Source organism: Cryptococcus neoformans (assembly GCF_000091045.1).
Source record: "Cryptococcus neoformans var. neoformans JEC21 chromosome 4 sequence".
NCBI lineage: Eukaryota > Fungi > Basidiomycota > Tremellomycetes > Tremellales > Cryptococcaceae > Cryptococcus > Cryptococcus deneoformans.
The window spans coordinates 1,547,501-1,575,000 of NC_006686.1; the positions used below are offsets into that span (position 1 = coordinate 1,547,501).

Sequence of the window (27,500 nt, forward strand, 5' to 3'; positions counted from 1 at the left end):
ACCGGTGGATGGCCGCATGTTCGTTGTGCGGCCAAAGCGATGGAGCAGTCATCAACTGTAGCGAATGCGATGTAGAATTCCATGCGTCCTGTGCATGGCAATCCGGTTTGACGTTGGGGTTTGAATTCAACCTTGTAAGCTCTTTATTAAGTATTTCACGGCACGGTTGATTGATCCATAACTCAGGCGAAACCGGGAAAGTCGCACAACGAGATTGTTGTCAAATTTAAAGACAGCGAAGGTGTTATGAGCGCAGGAGTGTGGTGCAAATCGCATGACCTCAGCGGACGCGTTATTCATGAGATCTTTGATGTCGAGCCAGATGGTGGTGAAGTGCGTGGGAACAGTATTTAAAGATTTCACTGATGTAAGCATCTACTAACAAGATGTTTTCAGACTGCGTTCCAAGTGTACATCGGCGCCTACAAATCTCCGACTTGGAACTCTGCGTTCCCGCTGTTGCGCAAGGCTAAGCGATTGGAGCTCATCACGCCATCATCGTTGAAGTTAGAAGAAACAGAAACAAACGTAGAAAAGTGCGATCTTTGCGGAGTATCTGATAGCCCAATGTGGCATAAAGACAACGACGGAACCGTACAATCCGATGCGGCATCCGCTAAAGAACTTCCAAGAGATATGGGAATAGTCCCCAAGACTGCGAAGGATGGACAAGGACGAGAACAACAATTGCGACTGCTCTGCCATTTATGTTGGTTTAAGAACCAAAATTAGCCCCAAGTACATCGTATTTCTTATTGATTGATGAATAGGCGGTAGTAATGCACAAGCACTAACAGATAGCAGATTCAGGGATAGACAATTTGTTACAAAAAAGATGCATCATACGAGACCACTGAAGTTACATCGACAATTCCTCAGTCTCATCGATAAGTTCTTCGACCCACTCCTCAACCCGTGCCTCCTGCCCTTTAACATCGATCTTTGCCTTTGACTTGCCTCTGTTCTCGCGTTCAAAAGCCAGCCTGTCGTTGTTCCTAGTCCTCCAAGCATTCCACTCGCCGATCTCTCTGCGACGCTGGGCGAGCTTCTCGGCACTCCCTCGGTTCTCCTCCGCAGCATCTTCTTCATCAAACTGTCGCGAATATTCTCGAAGTTCCTTTCTGACCTTCTTAATCTGATCCTTACTAAGCAGCGTAGGAGGACGAGGCCGCCAAAGGAACTGCTTGAAACGATCCCGTGATTCGTGCAGAAGTTGTTGACCTTTGAAATCCCAAATAGAAAAGCCAGGCTCAGGCTGTAAAGTATATTAGATTAATAATCCTGACAGCAACAATTATCACTCACGGACTGTCGCCATGTAGATGCAGAAGTCGCAATGTACCGTCCACTAGGATCCCAAGCAATCTCTGTGATGCCGTAATGTTCCCCAGTGCCCAACATAGTTACGTTAGCCCCAAGCTCAGCAGCCTCTCGCCTTTCGTCGATAGTGAAGTCAAGGTCCCAGAATTCGATATCATACTTGCTGGACGATCCTATGGTGGCCAATGCGATATGACGACCCTTGGGTGACCAGACGAGAGTATTGGCCATTTTGCTGTCAAGATGTTTAATTGCGATGAAATCTCCCTTCTTGGAATCAAGCTGATAGAAATCGATGCTGTACTTGGTCGACGCCCCTGAGACCGATGGAAGATTTGTTTCTGCTTGGAGAACGATGGCAAAGCGAGTGCCCGAAGGCTCCCATGCAAATTGCGGAACGTAATCTGGAGACAGAGGTCAGCTGCCTCAATTAACAAGCTCTAACTGGATGAACATGCCTTTAAATTCAAGAACCTCCACAGGGTAATCTTTCTCGCGCATGCGGAAAATTTCTAAATTGCACGAAGTTGCCTTTTTGGATTTGGCCTTTCGAGCATGGCGATCAACCTTTACACAAAGGAAATCACCTTGACTCTGCCAATAGAATTTACACTGGGATAGAGAAAAATCAGCAAGTTGATATCACGCTAATAATGACACGTACTTCAGAGACATTAAACAGGTTCTTTGATCTCAAGATCGTCCGGCTTGGTACAGCCATTATGTTCACTCTAGCGGGCTGATTCTGAGCTTCAGGGGTCCAGAAGGCTAGAACACACTCCTTTCCCTTTCCTTCTTGTCTCGCTATCAAATCCTTCTGGCTCATAGGACACCATTCAAAGTCTTGTACCCCCTCGATTTTGATACTCTTTCTATCCAACAATCCCATAGTGGGCAGTTCATACACTGAAATCCCCGCGCCGACATTGCACTTAGCGATATACGAGTCATCCGCAGACCACTTGAAGGTTGGCCACGACATGCGGGATTGAGTATCATCTACCCCAATTGCAGATTTATCACCAGGGAATGTCCGAAGAACACGTGTCGTCTTGATGTCCCAAATGACATACTGGTTTCCTTCGTCTTCAGGACCGAAAGTGTCTCGCAGAGCTGCATTGGGATGATTCTCATAATTTGGAAGAGGATCTTCTGACCAGGTAACGAGATAATTCTCGCAGGGGGAAAATTGGATAAGCCGAACATTGGGGTGAGTGAATCTGAGCACATTGACGCCAATGGGTCCATCGAGTTTGGGACCGGACCATAGGGCAACGCCAACACGATGAAGCGAAGCCAAGTAGGTTCCCATGGTGGACCACTGTAGGTACAACTCACCCCATTTCTAAATTTAAGCTGTCAACATCATGACAACCAAACTGATGATTAACAGATACAAATCAGACCCACACTGTTCTTCACAGGTTTACCGTCGGGCCCCTTTAATGCCTCGGCGGTTCCATTGCGTCCGTTCCACCAGACAGTAACCTCTGTTTCCCAGAAGGTTACATACTGGTCTCTCCCAGCAATATCCCCAAGCCAATTTCGCAAGTAATCCTGATAAAATGTTAGTCGCTTCCGACAGCATAAGACAGTTACCAAACTTCACCTTCTCAATATACTCCTTTTCTTTCCAGCCCGATGGCAGATCGCCCTCTCCAACAGGCATACTGGCGAAGCGTTGAATGTCTCCAAATCGATTTACGTGCAGCACGTTTTTACCAAAGGATACACCGTCGAGAGTGTGGACGGCATTTTCCGCTTCCTTCACATCGGGGTATGTCAGGAAAACGAAACTATTGGAAAAGAGAAGTCAACATATATAATGAAACAGGAATTGACGATCCGGTACCCTTTGTTAGTACCAGCTGCTGCGTTCCAAGGCATGTCTATACTTTCCTCCTCGATGGGCGCGCCCACTTTGGCGAATGTCTGTCTCAATCGCTCCAACAGTCTCTGCTTCTTACTACCGTCTACGATAGGAATGTTGTCGACGACCAACATCGTCTCAAAGCCCTTCTGGGCGGTCACAGCATACCTAAAATGGTGGTGAATCAGTCAAATCCATGGTCACAAAAGGTCGCAATCATTTGATGGAGATCACGCACTTTTCCTCAATGTCCTTGAAGCCAGTGTCGAGCTCAGCTTCAATCTCACGCTGCTCATCTTCTGAAAAATAGTCTAGGTCGGCGGCGGACATCTTGGAAGCTGGATAGTGAAGCGAAGTAGAAGATGAAAGAGAGATGATCAACGAGGCTCAATACTTTTTAGTTTCAGTTTAAGGACAAAAGATCCCAAATAGTCGGCAGTATGCGGCATTATTACTCGCCAAAATATGTGGCAGACCAAGTTACACTGTTGCTGGCTGGCATGAAAGTCGGTCTTTTTACGAGAATGTACGCCAGCCATTTGTTTGCGTTGATACCCAGTAACAAGATTACATGGTCTGTGATGTTGCTGAAATTTTCTCTTGATCACTTATCTTCCTGAAGAAAGCAAATGATGTGACGGGCAAGAAGGATGGCTCTTGATACTCGTCCTACGGAGAAGAGAATGAGTACGCATCATATTACAATTCTAATTGTCACGCCTTATTAATGAACGACTGTCAATCGTAAGCTCATAATCACTAATAATACATTCCACCCATAAGAGGAATCAAAAACATCCCGTGTAAGTACTACCGTGCCTACCACTCCATCCAGACCATTTCGTCTGGCTTTTCATTCGTCGGAGGGGCCATTGATCATTTCAGTTGGCCGTTTTGTTCGATTTTCCACAGCAGTACTGGTTGCATCTATTATTACTGGTATGGTCCATCTCGTTCGTTGCCAGCGGTTCTGATGAACGAGCCAATTTGTGTGGCATACAGGTTTCATTAACAGGCAGTAGTAGGTAGTGGTGTCATGTCACGTGGCTATCGCCGCTCGACCTCCCAAAAAATAATCTCCGCCCTACCTTTGGGCCTGTTCGGCAACTTCTTGCGCGTTTCAAAAAATTTCTGTGACTTTCAGAAGGGTATGAGTTTTTGCTGTGACCAGTGATTTGACTTTCTCCCGGGACCAAAAATCTGAATCGAACCGTGCGCGTACCTGGTGACTTTGACTGGTGAGTTTGGCCTTTTTTCAAACTCGCCTCAAAATCGAGGTGAGTTTGTCCGGTGATTTTGGGACAAAAGTCATACTCGACGCCGAACAGGACGAAAGCGTCAAAGTCACGGCGGTGATCTCACGTCGTGACTTTTTTGGACGGAATCAAATTTGGCTGGTGACTTTGGCAAAGTCATCACTTTTCGCGGTTGCCGAACAGGCCCTTACCTTCTTTATCCGTACTCATTCTTAACCATTTCCTTTCCTTGTCAGCATGGTTATGGCTATGACCCTTCCTTATTCCGCTTCAGTCCGCGTCCGAGCATACCTCATTATCTACGGCCGCGGCCTTGTTCATCAGTCTTCGAGAGGGCAAGGAGATACACGGAGATAAAGAAATCGTCAACCTTCTACAAGCTTCTTTGCTACAGAGTTCCGACGACGCAGATAGATGTGGAACTGGTTAATGTGAGAACGAGGAGTCAGCAGAGGTTGAGATGTGTATGACTGCCATTTCATAGTTGTAAGTACTCGTCGATCCACTATTGTTGTCCTCTCCTCTCATTACCTTCCGTCCTCCTCACTTATCCGTTGAAGGCTATTGCTGGAAGAGATAGCCCTCTGACAAGTCCGTGAAATTGCAGCTGCATCTGTGTCCTCGAGGAAGCTGGAAAGCACCCTATGCTACTTTAGTTGTGTTCTCGATCGTTCGTCTACAGTTGTACTTGTAGCATTAAGTTTGAAGCTTGGGATGTGATGCTAAAGTGTCACAGGCGTCACGTCTCAGTCAGCGTAGCTGCGCGGCGCTCAACTCGGATGATGTAGGACTCGACAATAGAAAGTAAAGGTATCTAGTCTAGCAGAGCTAGATGGAGGAATTGCCAGGCTGACGAAACAGAATCTGGACTTATGAGGAACGAATAGCCAGGCCTGAAGGAACAGGAGCTGGACTAATGAGCCTCGAGCTTTTTGTATGCCATTGCACTGTGGTGAGGGCACCCGGTAATACTTTGATGATAATTTAAGAGCTTGCCGAAAAACAATAAAGAACTACATATCCTGCCGGAGAACAATAGAACATTTTGAAAGCCTTTGCCGATTAAACAAAAAGACACATTAAACAAAAAGACACTCGGCGCTGATGCCAAAGAAACAATGAAAGAGAGAGGCCTTTTACGCTTTTTGCAGATTCCGCCAAAACCTAAGTTTTCTTTTGTTGTTTCTCCAGCATCAGCGCCGAGTGTCTTTTTGTTTAATCGGCAAAGGCTTTCAAAATGTTCTATTGTTCTCCGGCAGGATATGTAGTTCTTATTGTTCTTCGGCAAGCTCTCAAATTATCATCAAAGTATTACCCGGTGCCCTCACCACAGTGCAATGGCATATAAAAAGCTCGAGGCTTCCCCCTTTTTCTCGCTCATTAGACAGCAACTCAATCCTCACTACCGACCAGCAACCAACCATCGCTACTCCACAACCAGTTACAATAATGGACGCCTTCACTGCCATCTTCACCACCTTCACTTCTGCCGCCACTTCCTCTTCTGAAGCTCCTCGCAACCAGGAGGCCCACCCTGGTGGCATGACCCTTTGTGTCATCGCCTAGACCCAACGTCCCCTCTGCACGCGCGTGTTAGTCGCTATTCTACTTTGCAAAGCATTACGAAGTTGCTCATATTTAATCATAGCTGGTATTCGCATCATATCGCAAGACTAGGTCGAAGCATATCGTCGGACAGATGGTAACGAAGCGTATGGGACTTGTTTAGATGGTATTGACATCATGTATAAATATAAAGTAGTCCATTTAGACAAATAAGAACGAAAGAAACAGTGGTCCAAAAGCATCATATCTACCATCCAGCAGATCAATCCCTCGGTTTCAGGGAGACAAAATATACAAACAGAATCTAACTTATCTTTATATATTAATATTCCCCGTGTCACCTTTGAAAATTTCCTCACTTTTCGCCTTCGTTCTCATCCGTGACCCCCACAACCTCCCATTCAACCGCCACCGTTACGTAGACGAAAATCGTCTCTACATGTCTATACCCTTTTCAGACGTGCATGCATCGAACCATGGACATGAAAAACGTCGCCAAAAAAAATCGTGACCGTGCCTGAAGGCATGGATTTTTTTTTTTCATATGCATGGCGGATATCGCCGCCGCCCCGGTTTCATTAGGGAAGCTCACGATGCGATTTTTTTTCAAAAATCGTCGATTTTTGGCGCTTAATTAACCATCGATTTTCCATCGATTTTTGATCGATTTTTGTTAATAATCCTAATTACAAAAAAATCGATTAAAAAAAAATCGACCTTTTGACATCGATTTTCTATCGATTTTTGCCTGATGTCATGACATGGAACTTCTCGCTTTTTCTGGAGATTTGAACCTCTGGTCATCTCTTTGTAGACGGAGATTTACCTAACTCCGAGGTCCAGAAATCGGTTTGAAATTATTAACGTCACCTGGGCCACTCACAGCTAAATCGCCGATTTTTATAAAAATCGATTAGAAAAAAAATCGCACCGTGAGCTTCCCTATTCGTCGTCGTTCGTGGAATAACCTTCCGTTTCTAGAACTTCCTTTACGTTTCTTCTTCTGTTATACGTATCTTCTCATGCCACGGATTCCTGGACCTTCTACTGCACTATAAACTGCTTTAACTGCCTTTATTCCGCTAAAACGCACCTATCCCGACGACTCCTCTTTCCATCCCCTGTCCCTAAACACCCTGGAGACCCGCCTTCTTCAACTGTACCTCCTCAGTCACACTCATCCAACCGTCACCGTCCTCCAAATCCTCTCCCTGGCGGTGACGTGCCCCCGAGTTTTATGGCCCCTCGAACCAAACAACAAACAGCAATCGCCATAACTTGGCTGCCTGTGACGTATTATGCCCAAAATATCATGTTAGATTTTGGATAGACGAGCATGCGGATGGCGACCGGAAGTGGCAAAGCTCTCCAGCTGCTAACCCTACAATACATGATGTGCCAATGAAGCTGTACAGCTACCTCTGCCTACAGATCCTGAACCTGAACTTTACGAGCTAAGCTTTCGACCAGTAATTCGGAAGGTACGCCTCCCTTCTACCCAGTCCCCTTGATCATACCTCTGTGAAATCACCTAGAATGCAGCCGGCTTCAGAAGCGACCTTCGCAGCTATAACCGCGCTTTGGCTATGCCGTCTATTGGCTTCAAACATCGACATCAATCCGTCTGGGGACTCAAAGGCATTCGATCTGTTACCCATTTGCAGCCGAGTCTTATCATCTCATCAGATTCCTTTTGTCTGCGCCTGGAGACGCCTCTATTTATGCTCAGGTCGGTATGTCCGAACTTAACGAAGATAGCAGAGTCCAGCAACTTAACAGAATTGAAATGCCTTCAACTACTGTGATCGGCCTTAACGAAGATAGCAGAGTCCACCAACTTGACAGAGTTGAAATGCCGTCAACTACTGTGATCGGCAATCCTCAGGCGGATTCAGCAGATGTCGCTGTGTGTAGATTTTTATATCAAATAACTCCTAACAGTTAAGGCAAGACTGCAGCGAGAGCCTCATGTAAGTGCGTTTTACTTCACAGTTGTATAATATAGCTAACGTTTCCGCTGTAGGCAAATCCGCTCACGCCTACTAAACCCGAAACAACATGATCATCGTCGATACAATCTCCCTACAGTGGATGACGTCGCGGCTACCATGCAAGCTCTGAAATAGAACCTAGCAGCGGCCGTGGGACCATACAGGAAACCTATGGAAGTAAAAAATCTCAACGTGTGAGCGAGAAAAGCCGCCACTTTTTACACCTCCATTTCATTCTGATTTATCACCAGCGAGGGAGAATATGGATGGTATTCCTAGATCCCATCTCGCTGAAGGGCGTAACTACCCATCATCAATTATAGAACTCACATCCTCTGCTAACATCGTCATTTCAGGATGAGGCAGGAACGGTACAAAAAGTCCCTATGGAGCAATCCTATGCCTTACGGTCTTATTGAGCGCCCAGGTAGTTCCAATGCGCTCTTGCAATATGGACCTCTTTATTTCGAAAGTTGACAGTAGACACTTACTCAGCTCCAAATCCCAATGAGAATGCCTCCTCCTAGCCTTGATAATACGTCAAACACCGGGCCCGAGTCACAACACATCATTTATTCATCTACGCCATCTATCTCAACAGGTAAACTACCGAAACCCCCTCTCTTAAATTGCGCACTCCTTCAAACTACACAAAGTGACATTCTGATCCATTGTTCGTCATAGCAACAACATATAAATCACATGTACTGTCCAACAAACCACCCAACCTAATGAGAACTACTAGAGGTAACCTCATACCCCTTTGAGTGCTAGGTTTTGTCCCCCATTCCAATGCCGATGGGAATACTTTACAGTAACTGGTTTGGGATGACGATCTATGTGGTGAATTAAGACCCAGCCCAGCGCATCACACGCTTACATACGTAGAACGATGGGGCCAGCGACATGATCATGATCTGAACATTTTCAATACACCACTTCGTGTCTCCGTTGAAAAAGTACAAGTCTTTTGTCTTTTCCCTTTCACGATGGCCAATGGGTTGAATTGTAGGGCCCAGTTTTAAGAAAGATCGATGGTCTCCATGTCACGGCACTGAGCCTGCCGACGCCGTGTAATTTGTGAATACGTCAGACAGCTAATAATTAACTTACCCCTCAGAAAGAGTAGAACCACCTCCAGAGGTGGTTCGATTAATCGCCGAAATCGCGTTTATAATCGCAAAATCGCTGAAATAATCGGGGAAATAATCGCACTTTGAATGCACCCATTTTCTTAATCCATTTTTGTTACAGTTTTGTTATTATACCATTCAGAAGCTGCTGGTGGTGAGAAGAGTTTCGAGAACAAAACTTTCAGCTACAGCCTTTATTACTACTGCTGAAATCACAAGTTTCTGAGCCTGTACCCAGTGTCTGTATATATGCATAAATGTCAATATTAAAATGATCATAGTCCATGATGCACATCGTCAGGTGGGGTCAAAGGCCATAAGGGTGAAAATAACATATTATTCTCCATGGACACGACATATATTTTATCTGATAAAACATCAACCGGGCATCTATAAAATATACAGAAAATGTATGCCCATCATATATCGATCCAACCGAGATCTAGTCTTTCACGATTCTTCTACGACTTGCACTTCCATTGTCTCGGAGGCGATAGCTCCGTTGATGAAATTCGATGCTGCTGTCCGGACTCGCGGACTGCCAATGAACGGATGCTTTAAGAGTTGAGCAGCTGTGGGGCGTTTGGCGTGTTCAATTTCGAAAGTCTTGCGGAGGAACTCATCGGCCTGTACAGAGATATCAGAGGGCGGAGCAGGACGGGCTAATGAGCCAATCTAGAAGGGGTACGTCAGCGAGCTTCAATTTCAAACTGTTGCTCAGAACTCTATGCCCCTACTGACTCGGAAAATGGCCTGCATCTGTGTAAGATCGGCCCATGGATGAGTTCCCGTCAACATCTCAACTACCAAGCAGCCGACACTCCAGATATCTGCCTTCGGTGAATATGAGGTCTGCTTAACAACTTCTGGGGCCATCCAAAAAACTGAACCTTGGAGCGACGGGCGGTTAGTACGGAGGCCAGTGATTAGACCTTGGGTATAGCAAATCAATGGAGTAATCAGTCAGTATAACGCCATTCAGGAGGTCTATTCGAAGTTGTGCTTTGTCAATACTCACTGTTCTCAACTTTTTTGCTGATACCGAAGTCCGATATCTTGATTCCCCCCTTGTTATCTACCAGGATATTGGCGCCTTTGATATCCCTGTGTACAATCCCTCTCATATGCAAGTAATTCAGCCCTGTAAGGATTTGACGTACAAAATTTCGAACTAACGCTTCCTCAAATGCGCCGTAGTTGTTGAGGAGCGCTGCAACTGAGCCGCCTGGAACATACTCAAGAAAAATATTGAGATGATTAGCGTCAACCGAGGAATCTTGATAAAGGAGTCAGCGTCCACATTTTCCACCAAAACGAATTCTTACCTAAATACTGAACAATATTCTCGTGCTGAAGCTCTTTGAGCAACTCAATCTCACGCTCCAGAGCAGAGAGCATACTTCTCTTTCTGTCTTCGTTTTTGGCACTCCCGGCGGATAGCTCTACTTGTTTGACAGCCATAAGTAAACCAGACTGTGCATCCATGCCTAAGTAAACAGATCCGAAAGACCCAGCGCCAATCAGAGCTCCTTTGATCCATTTGATTATTCTCTTGGCTGTAAGCTAAACATTAGTTCAGCTTTGTGATTGCAAGATCTGACAACGCACAACCGGTAGACGTAAAAGCTTTCCCCTGTTCGTTGTCCTCCTCCTCTTCTTCTTCTTCCTCCTCTTCGTCGTCGTCTAATTTGTCTTCTTCTTCGTCTTCTAACTCATGTTGTTGGTCAATATCACTATCTCCTTGGTAACTCTTTCCACTGTCAACAAGCTTGTTGCTATCACTGCAAATCGCACGCAAAACCCCTTTGCTCTCGTCGTCCTGGGGTAACGTATCTCCTTCGATAGACGATGAATCTTCCGTTTCCTCAATGTAGTCTCCTCTTTGTATTGTACTGACCCTCCGGTTCTCAACTTCGGCGGTGATTTCATCAACGGTCAACAAACTAGTGGTGTCGCTGTGATCCCGATTTCGTCGTGTCTGCATCAACATGGACGTATGCGAGCGGGAGGAGCTATCAGAGTCGCGCCTTCGACGCAAAGCTACGGTATGTTTTGGGCGGGATAGATGTACAGGAGTCGAGGATGCAAATGCTTGAAGTGAGTCAGACAGTGTGTCCTGTGAGGGCTCGAAAGGAGGAAGTGAAGGAGGTTGATTATCTCCGGGCTTCGACCAATGATCAGGTGTGCTATCCCCTTCATAAATCCCGCTCTTCTTATATGCGACTGTACCGCCGCTTAAGCGGAGTAGACTATGTCGGGCCTTTTCGACATCGCTCTTTTTTGCCGAGGGAAAATAATCCGTCAGGTGATTCGATATTAGTTCGCTAGGGGGTCGATGCCCAAAGAAGTTGTACATAGATTTTTTCTCGTGAGAATGTACTGATCCGGTGAGACGAAGCCCGTTGCCCTGGGGAGAGGGAAGCGTGTTAATTATTGGTACCCCCAAGCCGGACATCACGCTGATCATACTGGCCCGATTTCGACCCTTGTGTGTCAAAGTGGATAGTCTACTTGAAGAAGAAAAAGCAGATCCTGATGTAGGTTGCGATTTGCCTTGCACAAGACTCAAATGAGGCCCTGTGATGAGGGTTGGAGAAGTAGGAGACATAGAAGGAGGCGGTGTTTCACCAAAGAAATCTTGGATATTTTTCCGTTTTTGCATTCGCTGTTTCTTGCGCAAAAACAATCCTTTGTCTTGGATAGCCGTTCCTTCGCGATGGAATGTACATGTCTTGAGCAGATTAAATTCCGATAAAGGTTTGGCTGCGGTTGCACAATTAAGATACATACATACCAAGTGCGGAAATAACTCACAGCTTTCGTCGGGGGTGCTTTCAGTGTATACTTCCCAACCATCAATTTCCAAGGTTCCGTCACCGTCTTCGTCGCCATATACGTCCGGGCTGCCGTGTATGCCAGTTCCGAATTTCCCAAATTTTTTAAGAGCCCTTTCCAGTATTTCTACTCCGCTTGTCACATGCATTACATTGACAGTACGAATGGTGTCATCTTCTGTGTTTATAAATTTGACGAGCTGCCGACGAAGGTCGGCAAGAGATAATGCCGCGGGGTTCGCATTCACTGCAGAGATATCCGAGGAAGACATAACAGTCAAAGGGACGCTAGCCTTTCCTTTGGGCTTAAAACCATCTGTCACTGGGTCATGGCTCATATCGGACACACCCGCTAACAGGTGTGACTGAGACTCTAATGACTTCATTACAAATGGTTGCTTCAAATCTCCTTGGGAGATCTCTTTGGTATTTGTGACGGTATTTGAGATCCTATAATTTACAGGGCTGTCCTGTTCTGCGATGGCTGGTCCAGAGGGCTGATGTGAAGTAGTATCACCGCGTGCGAGGGGGCATCGGCCCGAAAGCGACGTCTTGTGAGGAGATGCGAATGCGTTCCTGGAGTGCGGGACTTGATGAGATAATGGCAGCCTTTCCTCTCGCTGCAAGTGGCAATCTTCCCGGAGCGTCACATTGTTCATGGTGGACGAAGGCACTTGCCGATCCAACGTCAGATTCAGTGTAGTGAGGCCATCGGTCTGTGACTTGCAGCCTTCAAAATGGCGAGAACTTGGAGATCGTCGCCCGACATTGCGAGATGGTGCTGCGCAAAGGGTCAAGCTATCCGAACGTTTAGTAGGCATAGATTGGGGCTGGCCAGGCGGATTTTGTTGGATGTAGACTTCTATTTTTGAGTTCGTCGTGTGGATGTCATGAGTGTCGATCGTAGCAATGCCCAGGGACGCATGTGATAGCAATCTAGGAGGCATATGGCCCTGAAGATCAAGAGGTGGAGGCCGCAAGGTTATTTGCCGTTTGCCCAAACGGGAGGCTGAACTTGAGCAATCCCATTTATCCAGCAAGACGTTGCTATGTGACGGGAGACTTGGAAGCAACGTTCGTTCGGATGGATAACTACGCTGAGTGAAGGGCGCCCTGATTGATTCATCCGCGACACACCTCCTAAGATCTTTGATACCACCAATAAGCCTTACCCGTTCGCTGATCTTGCCAATACCCATGCTTTTGAGTGCAGTCATATCAAGATCTAACAATATTTTGCCATTGATATCGTTCTTTTGGAATATAGCTAAGTACTGTCCACATTTGTGAATGTTCAGAAAGGTGATGAGCTCTTGAGAACCCCAATTACCGAGGTAAGCTGAAAACGATTCGCCTTTTGGCGACCTTAGAAGCGGGGATGTCGAGGGCCGGACATATTTGAGGCCATGGTGAGCGGTTGAAGAAGACAATGAGGACCCCTTGGTGATTTTACTGGCGCAATTAGGAGAAGTGGCGTACAGGGGAGAACGAGCAGCTAACTGATGTGGCTGATTTGGGGTAGGCGAACTTGGTGCAACGTCGTTGGAAGCAGTTGGCGAGACAGAAGATGAGTGAGTATGATGCAGCCTGAAGGCTGGTGTAAAGCTGCTCATTAAGAGTGTTGTGCGAAATCTGATTTGAGTGATATATACGTAATAGTCGTCAAGTCTGCAACCCAATGAACATATAAGTTACAAACTTTCAGCAACAGTACACCGATTGATGATAGATGACATCGGGATAGGATGGGCCGTGGCCCTTTCCGCCCGGCCGTGCTTACATTCATGCAGAGTGTGAGACTGAACGACTTACAAGTCACAGCTTTAAGCCATCACAAACCGATAGCTAGATGGCCTAACTGATGCACGCAGAACGGGGGCGCTAGGAGACCTGATGAGAATGTTTGAGTATGATAATATGGTACGCAACAGTAGTCAATTATTTGTATATGTGAGTGTTAAATCTGAAAGTGACTGCGGTGCACCCCTGTATAGTTATAATTAAGTATGCTACTAAAAAATGTAAAAATGGTTCCGTAAATATGGCTAAGAAGCGTGCTCATTATGGGATTAGTTTTACTAATCGTCGATTAGATGATGTTTTTATTACTCTTGCATGAAGTAGAATCCAATGCATAGAGTACCACCCCTGGATAATAGTACTGGCTTGGGGCTACATGTACATATAATTATCGTCAAGGTCGAAGGTCATGCATATGGACCTTGTAGTATATGGCCTTTTACTATGGAGGATAGATGATAATTATATGTACATGTAGCCCCAAGCCAGCACTATTATCCAGTGATGGTACTCTATGCATTGGATTCTACTTCATGCAAGAGTAATAAAAACATCATCTAATCGACGATTAGTAAAACTAATCCCATAATGAGCACGCTTCTTAGCCATATTTACGGAACCATTTTTACATTTTTTAGTAGCATACTTAATTATAACTATACAGGGGTCAGCTGATGTATAGTTTGTCAACTCTCTAGACAGTACGCGAACGTTCACTCGCACCGCACAGAAGAAGAGGGAACATGGCACTCACTGGAGGCGGTCTATCGTCCTCCTCCAATTTAGTATATGATGCAGAAAAGCTAGTTGCACACATTCATGGCAAGATCACCTAAGGTAGTATCGAAACTGCGGGTAATGAAAAATCAAGGTATTACGATTGCAGTCGGGAGGTCAAGAGCCTCGCCACATGACGGACAATGTTAAAACGCAGGAATGCATACAGACGTTGCTTCCGTTGGCCTCATCCCGTGCTCTTTCAAGTCTAGACCTTGACATTGTCAATCTCTTTAACTAACTGAGGCACGGACTCAAAGAGATCCGCGACAAGTCCCACATCAGCTACTTGGAAGATAGGAGCATCCGGATCCTTGTTGATCGCGATGATCATCTTTGATTCTTTCATGCCTGCCAGATGTTGGATTGCGCCAGAAATACCAATCGCAACATATAGCTCAGGGGCAACGACCTGAAAACAATTAAGAAAACGATGTACCAACTTCATGGGAAACGGTACTTCACCTTGCCTGTTTGACCAACTTGAAGAGAGTTATCGGCATATCCTGCATCTACCGCAGCCCTCGATGCCCCAACCGCTGATGGGTGACAAACCGCGTTAGTTGAAACAGACTCGGAGGACAGAATTTAAAGAAACGCACCAGCGCCAAGTGAATCAGCAAGAGGGTCCAAAATTGTGTCAAAGCTTTCTTTAGATTTGAGTGCACGACCACCGGATACGACTCTAGCAGCCGATGCTAGATCAGGGCGAGAAGATACGGTCAATTCTTCGGAAACAAATTGAGTAGGAGCTGGTGTGATATAAGTGGAAGAAATATGGATATTCAACATTAACCCACTGTCAACGGTTATAATATCAACATCCTCAACGGCCGCAGATCCGTTTGCAACAGCTGCTTTGTCAAACGCTGTAGATCGCACAGTCACAACTTTGACAGAATCTTTGGGGGACGATTTTATGGTCAGAACCGCATTACCAGCATAAATTGGTCGAGTGAAAGTGTCGCCTGATGATTCAAGGGCAATAATATCGGCAATCTTCCGTGGTAATGGGAGTTCAGTTAAAAAATGCGTTGTGTGTTCTAGGACGACCCACCAAAGACGTGTCTAGCAATCCAGCCAATCTGGGAAAGATGTTTTTTCCAACAGCCGTGTGCGCTGCGAAAATGTGGGAGACATCCTTCGCTGATGCAATAGAGGCAAGTAAGGACGCTAGGGCTAAGAAGTCGGTGTAAATGACGTGCATCGCATCCATGTAACGGGCACTTACGTTCAGCGAGAGAGTGCGAGTAAGTGTCTGATGTCGCCAAGTAAATTTTGGATAGGTCTTTGATCCTACAATTATCCCGCTCAATGAGCGTAACTCATTATGAAATTTGTATCACTGTACTCTTTAGTCCTATCAAGGACATTTTCAATTTCGGACTTGGTGCCTACAAGAAGGCCATGTGTCTGCGAAATGCCCAGTGAGTACAAAACCGTCTCTTTAAAGACTCACGTCATTGCCTAATGTCTTAGCAGCAGTCACAGCACTGAGTGAAGCTTCATTGAGCTTCCCAGCTTTATGCTCGAGGAAGACGAGGGACGAGACAAGCCTGCTGTTCGTTGATGCGAGTCGAGGGGTGAAAGATCGGGAAGCTCTTAGGGCTGATCTGTAAAGCATAGTGGGGAAGTAGAACGTGGCGAGTACTGGACGAAATGATAAACCGGGACCGGAGTGTGCAAAGTCAAGAGTGCGATGCATTTAAATATTTGGTTCATTATATGTGATACGGCGCTATGCAAGGCTCAGGCGACACGGAAGCTCCTCGCTGTACCGTCGGCCGGCTTTCTCCCAGCCGAATAATGCCCGACGCAACAAGTCTGCTCGGAAGTTGATTATTATGATTCGGCATTTCACGCCGTTTGATCCTTTTTGAAAGATGTGGCAAGTGCGCGGAAGCCCCGTTGTCACCATCTCTTTCACTTCCAAAGTAATACTTATAAACCTTAATAAAAACGGGCCTATAAGCAAGGCTATTATTAACCATTTTCGTTAATATGAATTTTCTAGTTTTCTCTTGCTAAATAATTCTAAAATTTGGGTGGCAGTAGGCTCGACGCAAGCCCCTCGACGGACATTGGCTCGTCTCGTCGGACATTGGCTCGTCTCGTCACGAGAGAGCAATGTCCGTTCGAGGGGCTTGTCGCAAAAAAAAACAGACGAGCCAAATGTCCGTCGAGGGGCTTGTCGCAAAATGCAACTTTTGGGTGAGACTGTCGGGGTGAATTTGGCCTTTTTCGACCATTTTCAAACGACCATTGTTTATGCATATGGAGGTATTTTAAGACATAACATTTCATAAGACGATACTGAAGAATCAAGCCTTTCTTCCTAGGGATGAATATTTGACCTTTAAATATCCCAGTTTCATGCATAATATGGTCATAAAATTCGTGTTCATCTCATATTTGATTCCGTTGTCTCCACGTGGGTAAAAAAGAGCGGCAGGGGCCGGCTCACTTAGAAATTTAAGAAATAATCCATAAATATTCTGAAACGTACTATTACGTATACAGTAGTAGTATTGGGCTGCGTGCAGCTGCTGCCTGACAACAAGCAACGAACGAGAAGACGACGAAAGGTTCAAAACCAACTGTACGTCGACTCATCGCTGCGCGTCAGCCACCCCCGTCCCTCCTTGCTTCCCTCACTACAGCAATAAATTTAGAAATCCACCTCTTATCCCGAATCTTGCCACAACGGCCTGTCCAAATATCATCTGGCAAGAGGAATATACCTCATAAACTCAGTGAAATATCATATCCAGTCCCGACCTTTCGACAGTCGACAATTCGCCATCATACGATACCCCAATAATCTGACGTCGATTTGGGGTACCTGATATTTCGGTAACTCAACCCACGTCCTCGTGTACTTTCCTTCTTCCATATTACTTGACGCCTTTAACACATGACTTCCTTATATTCAAAGGGGACTCTAGTATGGATATCCCAACCTTCGTCTGGGTGGGTGGCTGGTACCGTCGAATCTCTCGATCTTCCGACAGATGGGGATTCTTCTTCTGAAGTCGTTATGATCGTGTCTCACGACTCTGATCCTACTACGAACGAGACACTCAAATTTCCATTGTCTGCCTTACAAAGCGCAACAACAGATCCGACCAGTCTACGAACCACAACTTCATCATTGGGTCAGGACTATTTGCCAGCTTTGAGAAATCCGCCTGCATTGGAGACCGCAGAGGACTTGGCCAATTTGAGTAATCTCAACGAGCCGTCGGGTGAGTGTGCTATGTTGATGCTCTCGAGCGGTCCTGGCTGATATTTTATCTTACAGTCTTGCATGCAATGGCTACCCGGTACATGCAGCATTATCCTTACACATACTCTGGTATTGTCTTGGTATGTCCGTTTCCCAGCCGCAACATTATTTGAGACTTAACAACTTAAACTCAGCTTTCCATGAATCCGTTTACTCCACTCAACATATGTATGTATCCTCAAATCACAGTGTACGTCGCTAATTTAGACCTTTTTGACCAGATGAAACAGCTTTTGTGAAACTGTACGCAGGTCAAAAGAAAGGGGAGCGAGAACCTCATGTCTTTGCCATTGCAGAAGAAGCGCTTGATTCTATGCGGCGGGGTGACGGTGGAGGAGGTGTTGATCCAACTGGTGCTGGGGATCAGACTATTATCGTCAGTGGCGAAAGGTGAGTCGAGTTTCCGTATGGATCACTACCCCAGTGCTCAAGCAAGCGCATTCGATAGTGGAGCTGGCAAGACAGTAGCTGCCAAGTATATCCTCAAATACTTCGCGTCAGCTCACCACGACAGCTCGACCCAGTCGACCGTCGTTGGTGAGGATGGCATGAGCGAGATTGAAAAGCAGATCTTGGCAAGCAATCCTATTATGGAGGCATTTGGCAATGCCAAAACAACTCGGAACGATAACAGTTCGCGCTTTGGGAAATACATTGAGGCACGTAATTTCAGGTTCACCATTCTGTTAATGCCTCACATAAACTAATGACCTTGCAGATTTTGTTCAACAGAACAAACGAAATCACTGGCGCTCGCATTAGAACTTATCTCCTTGAGCGGTCACGATTAACTTACCAACCTATCTCGGAGCGCAATTATCATATCTTTTACCAATTGCTTGCCGGCGCTCCTTCGAAAGAGCGCAAGGATCTCTCGTTATCAATGGCCCCTCGAGACTTTGGATATCTTGCAGGTGGTGGGCCTACTTCAACCTCGATACCAGGCGTTGATGATTCCAAAGAGTTTGCGGTTACCCAAAGTGCATTGTCAACTGTTGGGATCTCAATTGAGCGCCAATGGCATATTTTTAGGTTACTAGCCGCCCTACTGCATTTGGGTAACATCAAAATAACCCAAATAAGGACCGACGCAGCTTTAGCAGATGATGACTCGGCCTTAAACATTGCCACCGATCTACTCGGCATCCCGCTCTCAGATTTCAAGAAATGGATCATTAAGAAGCAGTTGACGACCAGGAACGAGAAGATAGTGACAAGTTTGGGGAGCACGCAAGCCTTGGTTGTACGGGACTCAGTCGCTAAGTTTATATACAGTAGTTTATTCCAGGTGAGTCGTTACGCCAACTGATACTAAATCGTTTTCGACTTTTCGACGTGGGGTGTGGCTGATCGAAATCGCAGTGGCTAGTTTGTGTGGTAAACGACAGTCTAGGGGGGAATAATGGAGGACGCTCCAATGCAACGAAGTTCATTGGCGTACTTGATATTGTGAGTAGAGTTTCATCACAATGAATATATCGGATCAGGCAGTCTTAACTCTGTAAACAGTATGGGTTTGAGCACTTCACCAAAGTAAGCATCTTACTCGAAAGTCATGCGCAATTACGAACTGATGATGATCTTCGAAAACAGAATTCTTTCGAACAATTTTGTATCAACTGGGCAAACGAGAAACTTCAACAAGAATTCTATGCCCATGTTTTTAAGGTAAGTAAAGGCGCATGGACGATATTAACTTCTTCTGCCTTAGCTCGAACAAGAAGAGTACGTGCGAGAGCAAATCAGCTGGAAATTCATTGAGTTTGCCGATAATCAGGCTTGCATTGATATCATAGAAGGCAAAATGGGAGTGCTTGCACTTCTTGATGAGGAATCTCGATTGCCAGGGGGATCAGATACCTCGTTTGCGACCAAGCTACATCAACAGCTAGTTCAACCATGGCAAAAACAAGTTTTCAAAAAGCCGCGGTTCCAGCAGGGCGCTTTCACAATTACACATTACGCACATGAAGTGACATATGATGTAGAAGGATTTGTCGAAAAAAATCGGGACTCGGTGCCCGAAGAGCACCTTTCTTTGCTGAAGAGTTCAGCCAATGGCTTCCTTTGCGAAGTACTTGCTTTTGCGCTCAAACCTTCAGAAGCGCCATCTCAGCAGAACTTCAAAACGCCTCTAGTAATGTCCAAAAGGGTCACGCCTCGCAAACAGACCCTGGGCTCGATGTTCAAGAATTCTTTGACGAGCTTGATGGACACCATTAATAACACCAATGTCCATTATATTAGGTGCATCAAACCGAACGAAGCGAAGAAGGCCTGGGAGCTGGATTCCCATCAAGTTCTAAGCCAGCTTCGCGCATGTGGTGTTTTGGAGACCATTCGCATAAGCTGCAATGGTTATCCCTCCCGGTGGGAATATGCACAATTCGCCGAAAGGTGAGTGCAGAGTGCATACGTTAGGCGCGCTGATGCTGACAGTTTTTTTGTTGAGATATCATCTGATGCTTCATTCAAAGGAGTGGAACCAAGGTCTCGATCTTAAGCAACTGTGCTCCTTGATTCTTCAGAAAACCCTTGACAACGATGACCGCTATCAGCTTGGTCTGACAAAAATCTTTTTCCGGGCTGGCACTTTAGCCTTCCTAGAATCCCTCCGTTCACGAAGGCAATATGAACTTGCAACTACCATCCAAAAGTACATTCGGCGGCGTCTTGCGTATAAGCACTACAGCCAGTTGAAGTCAGGAGCTATAGTGATTCAGAATTGGTGGAGGGGTGTTCTGTCTAGAAAGAAGCTGGTCGAGTTGAAAAAGCTCAAGGTCACTTTGTGGATTCAGAGTACTGCAAGGGGCCATCTCAGCAGGAAAAGATATATTCAAGAGAAAGAGAATGTTGTAAGGCTTCAAACGGGTATGTGAAGAAAAAAATACGGCTTTTGATCTAGCAGCGTGCTTATTCGATGAAAATGCCAGTCGCCCGTCGTCATCTAGCACGCAAAAGGGCAAATGAAATGAGGGAGTTAACTGCTGCTGTGACTTTGCAATGTCTTTTCCGAAGCTGGTGAGTTCCAAAGCTTTTCCTACATAAACCGTACTCTTGTCTTAATGGTACTTTTGGTAGCGCGGCTCGGCGTGAGTATCAGACTCAAGTCAGACGTATTGTCGTTCTTCAATCACAGTGGCGCCGCAAGCTCGCCGTGAGAGAACTTGTTTCCTTGAAAATTGAGGCAAAATCCGCCACCAAATTGAAGGAGATTTCATATCAGCTTGAAAATAAGGTAGTTGAACTCACTCAAGCTCTTCAAAAGCGCCTCAGTGAGAATAAGGATTTGGTATCTCGAGTTGCCGCTTTGGAGAGAGAGACGGCAGTCTTGAATCAAAGGAATAACGAACTTTTAATAGGAAGGCAGGAATTGGAACAGAGGCTTTCAATCGCTTTAGCGGAAAGTGGCAATTACAAGTCTCTCGTTGCGCAGAAGGAGCAAGTGGAGTCTGAATTACGCAGAAAGACAGACAAGGACATTGAGCAACGAGAGGAAATTCGACTGCTTACTGCACAACTTGATGCTGCATTATGCTCCACTGAGGAAACCAAAGCGTCCCTTGACCTCGCTAACAGTCAAAGCGTTGGAGATAAGGCAACCATTGACCAGTTGCGCACAGAACTGTCTCATGTACGAGAACAGCTTTCACGGACCAATACTCTTAACGCCTTGACTAAGGGCAACCGATCCCGAGAGGTTCCGTCTTCACCGTCTACCGGTCAGGGTTTCCGTCATTTTGAGAATACTATCGGTTTAGGCACAGCACCTGACCAGATTCCTCTGGCTAGGCGGCGTAACAGACGCCATTCGATGACTGCCGGTTCTTTGCTTGTTGGAGGTGGCAATCAAGATGCGAATCAAATTGTGAAGCTCAACCCTCGCGCAGCATCGACCATATACACGCAAGACATATCGCTGCACCTGCGCGACTCTCAGGATTTGCCTTTTTCGCCCTCACTGGCCAATACTTCAGATGAAATTACCAGATTATTGGAGGATGAGGTGTCACTTGATGATGATGTTCTTCAAGGTCTTATTTATCAGCTCAAAATCCCAAACCCCAGTTTGCACGCACCTCCAACAGCTAAAGATGTTTTGTTCCCAGCACATCTTATCAGCTTAGTCAGTAATGAAATGTGGAAAAGACACATGAGGTCAGAGTCTGAGCGTTTTTTGGCTGTCGTAATGTCAGCTGTGCAGCGCCATGTCGTGGTAAGTGATCATTCATAGGACTAAATCGTTACCTTCTGACATGCTGACATCCAACTATTTTAGGAATTTAAAGGCGAAGATATCATTATTCCAGGAATCTTCTGGTTGTCCAATATCCAGGAAATTCTGTCGTTCATTTCTTTCGCTGAAGATGAGGAATCGAAAGGTTATGTTCCGGGATATGACTTCTCTAACGGGCACGATTCAGACTGGCGCGGCTATATCCGTTTGCTTGGTGTCGTCAAGCATGATCTTGATTCTCTGGAGTATAATATTTATCACACCTTCATGCTTGAGATCAAGAAAAAACTGTCCAAGATGGTTGTACCTGCATTGATCGAGTCCCAATCATTGCCCGGATTCATCACATCTGAAGGCTCTGGAGTGTTTTCCAAGATGCTCGGCGGTATTGGAGGCGCGCAACAGCCAGCGGCTAAAATGGACGATATTTTGAACCTCCTGAACAAGGTCTGGAAGTGTTTGAAAATCTATTACATGGAAGAGAGCGTGACTCATCAGGTAATGACTGAATTACTCAAGTTGATTGGGCAACTCTCTTTCAATGATTTACTCATGCGACGGAACTTCTCTTCCTGGAAAAGAGGTAAGTCCATTTCGCAGGTGAATGGTCTGTCACTGACCTCTCCCAAGCTATGCAGATACAGTATAACGTCACACGGATTGAGGGTTAGATATTCTCATCTTCTATGCGATTGTGAGCTGATATTCGCCTGTAAAGAGTGGTGCAAAGCCCACGATATGCCCGAGGGTCTTCTTCAACTGGAGCATCTCTTGCAAGCTACAAAACTATTGCAACTAAAAAAAGCAAGTATAATAGCGTACGATGGTGACCACTGATTGAGTTCGAAGTTCGCTAATTACCATTTCGTCAGGCTACGCTGAATGACATCGACATCCTTTTTGACGTTTGCTGGATTCTTTCACCTGCACAAGTTCAAAAACTCATCAGCCAATATCACACTGCGGATTATGAAGCTCCTCTCAACGCTGAGATCCTACGTGCCGTCGCTGCTCGAGTCAAGCCTGAGGACAAAAATGACCAGCTGCTGCTAGCGCCAGAAACAGACGATGTGGGCCCATATCAGTTACCCCCACCGAGAGAAATAGTAAATTTGGAGACCTGTGAGTGTGTTCTTTCCGTATTTAGATGCCGCTCATATCATTCCTGCGTGGTAGACGTCCCAGCGTGGCTCAACATTCCAACTGTTCGACGATTGGCGGCACTCGTAGCTTAGCGAGTCTAGTCCTTCATATTGCATGCTACCACGCTCTCTGCGTGCTTGAGATTAAACGATGCGATGATGTGACGTTCATAAAGTAGATAAAACTGTCTGAAGAAAAATTTGATTTATTGCGATTGTGAAACGTCTTCGCAAATTGGTCGCGCGAGCCCCGAACAGTACCCATTAACTGCAGCAGGAGAACCAATAAAATGTTCTTTCGATCAAATGAAGCGCAACGAGCAGCACTCTTTATTTATATTCGTCTCTTCTAAATTTCATGCCTGCCATGAATCGAATTTAACATGAAGAGAACCCCATCAACGATCATATCAAAGCGATAGGCTGACATTGTGTATGTAGATAAGCAAAGCCGTTGTTACAGAGGGTGAAAGAAACAGTGACAAGATTTGGGGATTCTCGAGAGCGAGCGATGAAACAGATGGCACTAGATAGACTTTGAAAGATAGCAGGCACGATTATCACAAAACACCTATACGCAGTCGAGAAAAGCCAAGCATCATTAACATATACACAGCTGAATGACCGGCGACTAGGACAACTACATATCTACAGCTGCTTCATAATAAGCGAATAGCACTTTTGATACATATTTGATACAGAATAAATAAAACTCACAGTGCCTTGCTTGAACCGCAGTAAAGGGGCAAGATCTCGAACAGAGCATGCTAACTGCAAGAACTCGTGCTTAAACACAATCAGGGCTATTGCAAACGGAATATATCTCAGAAATAAAAATTATCTCACCTTTAAAAGCTCAGTAGATGTTGCCCGGAACGCGACATCTACACAAAGGCATACGCTCAAGAAGTGTTTGAGATCCTGGCTAAGTTTCTCGGGTGACTTCAAGGTAGGAGTGCCATTTGTGGCTATCAGGTAAAGAGCTTTAAGGGGCTCTTCATCGAGGTAAGGAGGCTCGTTTTCGATCATTTCTATAGCCATGATCCCCAAAGACCAAATGTCTACCTTGGCACCATACTCCTTTTGCTTGACAACTTCAGGGGCCATCCAGTACGGCGTTCCGACCATAGTAGCACGCTTAGACTTCTGGTCCGTAAGTTTGGCGCAGAAGCCGAAATCGGCTACGGGACGTCAATATCAGCTTGGGCAACCGGGCTGCAGAACGTAAAGGTAACTAACTTATCTTGACTTCACCTTGGGTATTCATCAAAAGGTTGTCAGACTTGATGTCACGATGAATGATGGACCTAGAGTGTAAGTGTTGTAAACCGCGACAGGTCTAGAAAGTGAAGGGTCATCACAGTCAGTCACCACCCCCGTCACTGATCTTGATGAACTGACTTCAAGGCATATCGCTGCAATCTGATTTTCTTCCAATTTATTATTCTCGATGACGTCTGTGAGTGCCCCTCCTTCCATATACTCCATGACAACCCAAAGCTCTGAACCTCGTACGAGGAACGCATCAAGAAAGTTAACAACGTTTGGATGTTGGGATTCCCGCATAACAATGATCTCATTTACGATCAGCTCTTTGCGTGGCTGCTGAGATAAATCCATCTGTTTAATAGCAACCTTCTTGCCATTCAGCAGCGTTTTGGCAACGAAAACCATTCCTGATGCCCTGAAAAGTTTGGTCAAACCGGCTCCTTCAGGGGACACAGCGGTCACTCACCCTTGGCCAATCTTCCTTATTTTCGAATACAGCTGAGATGGGTCCTTGGCACTTACAACGGATCGCAGCTTTTCCATAATTTGTACTTCGTTCATGGTACTGATTCTTTTCTCCATAGTCGGGCCAGGACTCCACGTAACCTTCTCCTTATCAGATTTAGCCATTGCAGGCCGTGAGACGGACTCCATAGGCTGGTGCTGTGAATTAAGTATTTTTTCTTTCTCTTTCTGGGCCAAGGTCTACTAGACAAGTCAGTTTCAATACGTAGTCTCAGATGATGTATTACATTTTCTTCAGTATCAAACGATGGCCGAACAGGCACGACAGTGGTCGCTTCTAACGACTCCGGTGCCGTGAATGGCACTGATTGAAGCTGTTGCTGCTGTTGCTGTTGTCCACCCAAACCTACGCCTTTGAAACGCGTAGCGGCAGTACCAGTTGTCAACGACTGATTTGAAACAGTTGGCACAGGAAACTGTTGGTATCCTTCGAGAACATTGCCAGCTTGCTGTTGGGTGTAAAATTGAAGAACATCTAGTACAGCTTCTGGATTGCGGGCAGCTTCCTCTTTGGTGATAGCAGATGAAGTGAGAAGTTTTGACCACTGAGGCGGTAGACCCTGCGTGAGAGAGCATTAGAGCATTAGAACGATGGATCATTCGTTTGGGCGGCTTACAGTGAATCCCCCTGACTTAGGGTCGAAACCAACATGAACCTGATGAACGAAGTTCGTAGGTTGGGATACGCCCAAACGCGGAGATCTGCTGTAAATGTCGTCCATCCACCCATAAACCTCATTATCTGAGCGAAAAGCGAAGTAAAGCAATTTGTCGCCAGTTTCAATTTCCACACAGTAGGGCTTCATATCTACTCGTTGGACATCTTGTATGTCCTCCAGAGACACGGTGTAAACGGGTGAAGGAGAATTCTGCGGCTCCGATATCAGCTTCATAACAACATTCCCCTACGTTTCATTTGGACGAAATGGTGATTAACACGCATGGATTCTTACCTCATTTTTGTAGATACGAAGTTCAGCAGACCCTAGGACTAGCCACCTCTTACTCCACATGAATGCTCTCAGCCCTTCTTCCTTTATGCTAGCTGCACCAGATCGAATCGTCCTGCTGCGCGTCGTATCCACAAGCTTTGTCGACTGTATCGATGAATTGGTATACGAAAATGACGGAGAGTAGGAGGTCGAGGAGAAATTGGATTGCGGGGCTGCTGCTCCGTCGGTAACTCTAAGTATAGAAGGTGCTGTGACTGCAGCTCGTCTAGGCGGCACCGGTGCTGGTCGAGAAGGAGTAAGAGAAGGACTGAAAGCCATGTCGCAAAGGGTCGCTACGCATGCAGCTAAAGGTTTAATCAGTTCCGCAGCTTCGCATGTAGTGAGATTACTTGAACGATCAGGAAGCGCTTCACCTACAAGCTGAAGTTTTCACACGTCAAGTGCGTCGAAGACTGACAAAAAATGAACGCTGTCGGTAGTCGTGCTGTTACTTTCGTTTGTAGTATGTACTCACTTGTACCACCAGTAATAACTGTACCAGTACAGTACTCGACTCGTACTCGTATACCTACGTAAAAGAATGTAACCCCCCATTTGATTCCGCGACGCGTTTTTGACTACGAGTACTGTATACCCATCATTATGACTTTGAATTACTCTCCCTAGGCTTCCCCCCCGGGTTGCGTCCGGATCAGGCGCGTGAATCAGTTTAAATACATTTAGGCATGGAAAGGTCACTCCTTCGGGCTGTAAACTAACAAAGGCTTGCGACAAATGGTCGCGGGGCACTTCACTGAAGGACAGCTTGCTTAATTGCGACTCATATGTATGTCGTGCCACTGGCACGCAAGGGACGAAGAAGACAAAACATGCATTCATGCACTTGTAATGCGTCCTGTTACTCGCTACTTGGAAAGCTTAGCCTATTCACGCAAGATCCTATCCATGCATATATACATATATAAGTACAGTAGAATACAGTAAATTAATCATCCGATGGAACCGATACAACAGACTTCCTCTTCTTAAACACAGACAGAGACAATTTCACATCAAAAAATGGCACTCGACGGTAGCTCCTCCTCTGTTCCCTTTGAGTTGGCAACTTACCGTCTACGTACCTATTCACATGATGGCGTATATCATCACCACGGAGTCGCACCTGTGACTCAGCTCGCTTCTTCCACCATGAGGCCAGCTTGGGGCCTTCGGCTTTTCCCCGTCAGTAGGCAAAGGGAGATATGCGTGGCAGGATACACAGATCATTTAATTGGCGGTATATAATCAGGGGCGATATGGATAGATGGATGGATAAAGAAGGAAGCTGTGGTGGAAGAAGAAAATGACTGAATGCGTTTGTTGTTTGTTGGGTTGTTTGATGTTTGGTTTTTTGTTGTTTCGTAGTTTGGCAAACGGCCGCGCCTGACGCATGCCTAAATGTAGTTGAACTGATTCACGCGGTTCACGCGCCTGATCCGGACGCAACCCGGGGGGGAAGCCTAGGATTTCACTTTGAATTGTTCATACACGTACTTATAACT

General features: G+C 45.8%; 7 protein-coding genes across 7 annotated transcripts in view; 3 read left to right on the forward strand and 4 right to left on the reverse strand.

Annotated features, from left to right (window-relative positions):
- CND05720 (conserved hypothetical protein) overlaps window positions 1–1,388 on the forward strand; it is a 4,590-nt gene extending 3,202 nt beyond the window's left edge. Inside the window, exons 14-16 of the mRNA XM_024657105.1 lie at window positions 1–134; window positions 187–333; window positions 397–1,388. The exon at window positions 1–134 is cut by the window's left edge and continues 211 nt beyond it. Coding sequence (XP_024512813.1) covers window positions 1–134; window positions 187–333; window positions 397–732 — 617 coding nt within the window. The 3' untranslated portion in view covers window positions 733–1,388. The remainder of the gene's footprint in view (window positions 135–186; window positions 334–396) is intronic.
- CND05740 (conserved hypothetical protein) lies at window positions 695–3,571 on the reverse strand. The gene is made up of 9 exons (XM_024657106.1): window positions 3,429–3,571; window positions 3,173–3,358; window positions 2,930–3,116; window positions 2,731–2,877; window positions 1,985–2,665; window positions 1,779–1,932; window positions 1,306–1,724; window positions 847–1,255; window positions 695–790 (listed from the first exon to the last, which is right to left on the reverse strand). The coding sequence occupies exons 1-8, from the start codon at window positions 3,518–3,520 to the stop codon at window positions 860–862; spliced, it is 2,262 nt and encodes a 753-aa protein (XP_024512742.1). The 5' UTR covers window positions 3,521–3,571; the 3' UTR covers window positions 695–790; window positions 847–859.
- A 2,277-nt stretch (window positions 3,572–5,848) lies between these two features.
- Window positions 5,849–6,210, forward strand: CND05750 (pheromone alpha). The gene is made up of 2 exons (XM_570122.1): window positions 5,849–6,038; window positions 6,095–6,210. The coding sequence occupies exon 1, from the start codon at window positions 5,896–5,898 to the stop codon at window positions 6,010–6,012; it is 117 nt and encodes a 38-aa protein (XP_570122.1). The 5' UTR covers window positions 5,849–5,895; the 3' UTR covers window positions 6,013–6,038; window positions 6,095–6,210.
- Window positions 6,211–9,419: 3,209 nt separating this feature from the next.
- Window positions 9,420–13,912, reverse strand: CND05760 (Ste11alpha protein). Its single transcript, XM_570496.2, has 7 exons — window positions 13,783–13,912; window positions 11,951–13,638; window positions 10,745–11,899; window positions 10,462–10,692; window positions 10,155–10,412; window positions 9,878–10,068; window positions 9,420–9,811 (listed from the first exon to the last, which is right to left on the reverse strand). Exons 2-7 carry the CDS (start codon window positions 13,581–13,583, stop codon window positions 9,587–9,589), a joined length of 3,693 nt encoding a protein of 1,230 aa, XP_570496.1. The 5' UTR covers window positions 13,584–13,638; window positions 13,783–13,912; the 3' UTR covers window positions 9,420–9,586.
- A 659-nt stretch (window positions 13,913–14,571) lies between these two features.
- On the reverse strand, window positions 14,572–16,236 carry CND05770 (ETF1-related). The gene is made up of 8 exons (XM_570494.2): window positions 16,007–16,236; window positions 15,899–15,960; window positions 15,779–15,843; window positions 15,605–15,726; window positions 15,348–15,546; window positions 15,150–15,299; window positions 15,013–15,086; window positions 14,572–14,959 (listed from the first exon to the last, which is right to left on the reverse strand). Exons 1-8 carry the CDS (start codon window positions 16,169–16,171, stop codon window positions 14,756–14,758), a joined length of 1,041 nt encoding a protein of 346 aa, XP_570494.1. The 5' UTR covers window positions 16,172–16,236; the 3' UTR covers window positions 14,572–14,755.
- An 888-nt stretch (window positions 16,237–17,124) lies between these two features.
- On the forward strand, window positions 17,125–23,404 carry CND05780 (MYO2-related). The gene is made up of 18 exons (XM_024657107.1): window positions 17,125–17,792; window positions 17,849–17,913; window positions 17,968–18,001; window positions 18,055–18,223; window positions 18,282–18,492; window positions 18,552–19,121; window positions 19,196–19,282; window positions 19,343–19,366; window positions 19,427–19,501; window positions 19,545–20,230; window positions 20,286–20,704; window positions 20,767–20,854; window positions 20,915–22,049; window positions 22,113–22,653; window positions 22,701–22,736; window positions 22,789–22,874; window positions 22,943–23,192; window positions 23,247–23,404. The coding sequence occupies exons 1-18, from the start codon at window positions 17,462–17,464 to the stop codon at window positions 23,303–23,305; spliced, it is 4,866 nt and encodes a 1,621-aa protein (XP_024512625.1). The 5' UTR covers window positions 17,125–17,461; the 3' UTR covers window positions 23,306–23,404.
- Window positions 23,405–23,560: 156 nt separating this feature from the next.
- CND05790 (STE20) lies at window positions 23,561–26,576 on the reverse strand. The gene is made up of 10 exons (XM_570118.2): window positions 26,377–26,576; window positions 25,960–26,303; window positions 25,624–25,875; window positions 25,234–25,566; window positions 24,948–25,186; window positions 24,614–24,896; window positions 24,452–24,551; window positions 24,059–24,393; window positions 23,930–23,998; window positions 23,561–23,866 (listed from the first exon to the last, which is right to left on the reverse strand). The coding sequence occupies exons 2-10, from the start codon at window positions 26,275–26,277 to the stop codon at window positions 23,861–23,863; spliced, it is 1,935 nt and encodes a 644-aa protein (XP_570118.1). The 5' UTR covers window positions 26,278–26,303; window positions 26,377–26,576; the 3' UTR covers window positions 23,561–23,860.
- Window positions 26,577–27,500: the final 924 nt, after the last annotated feature.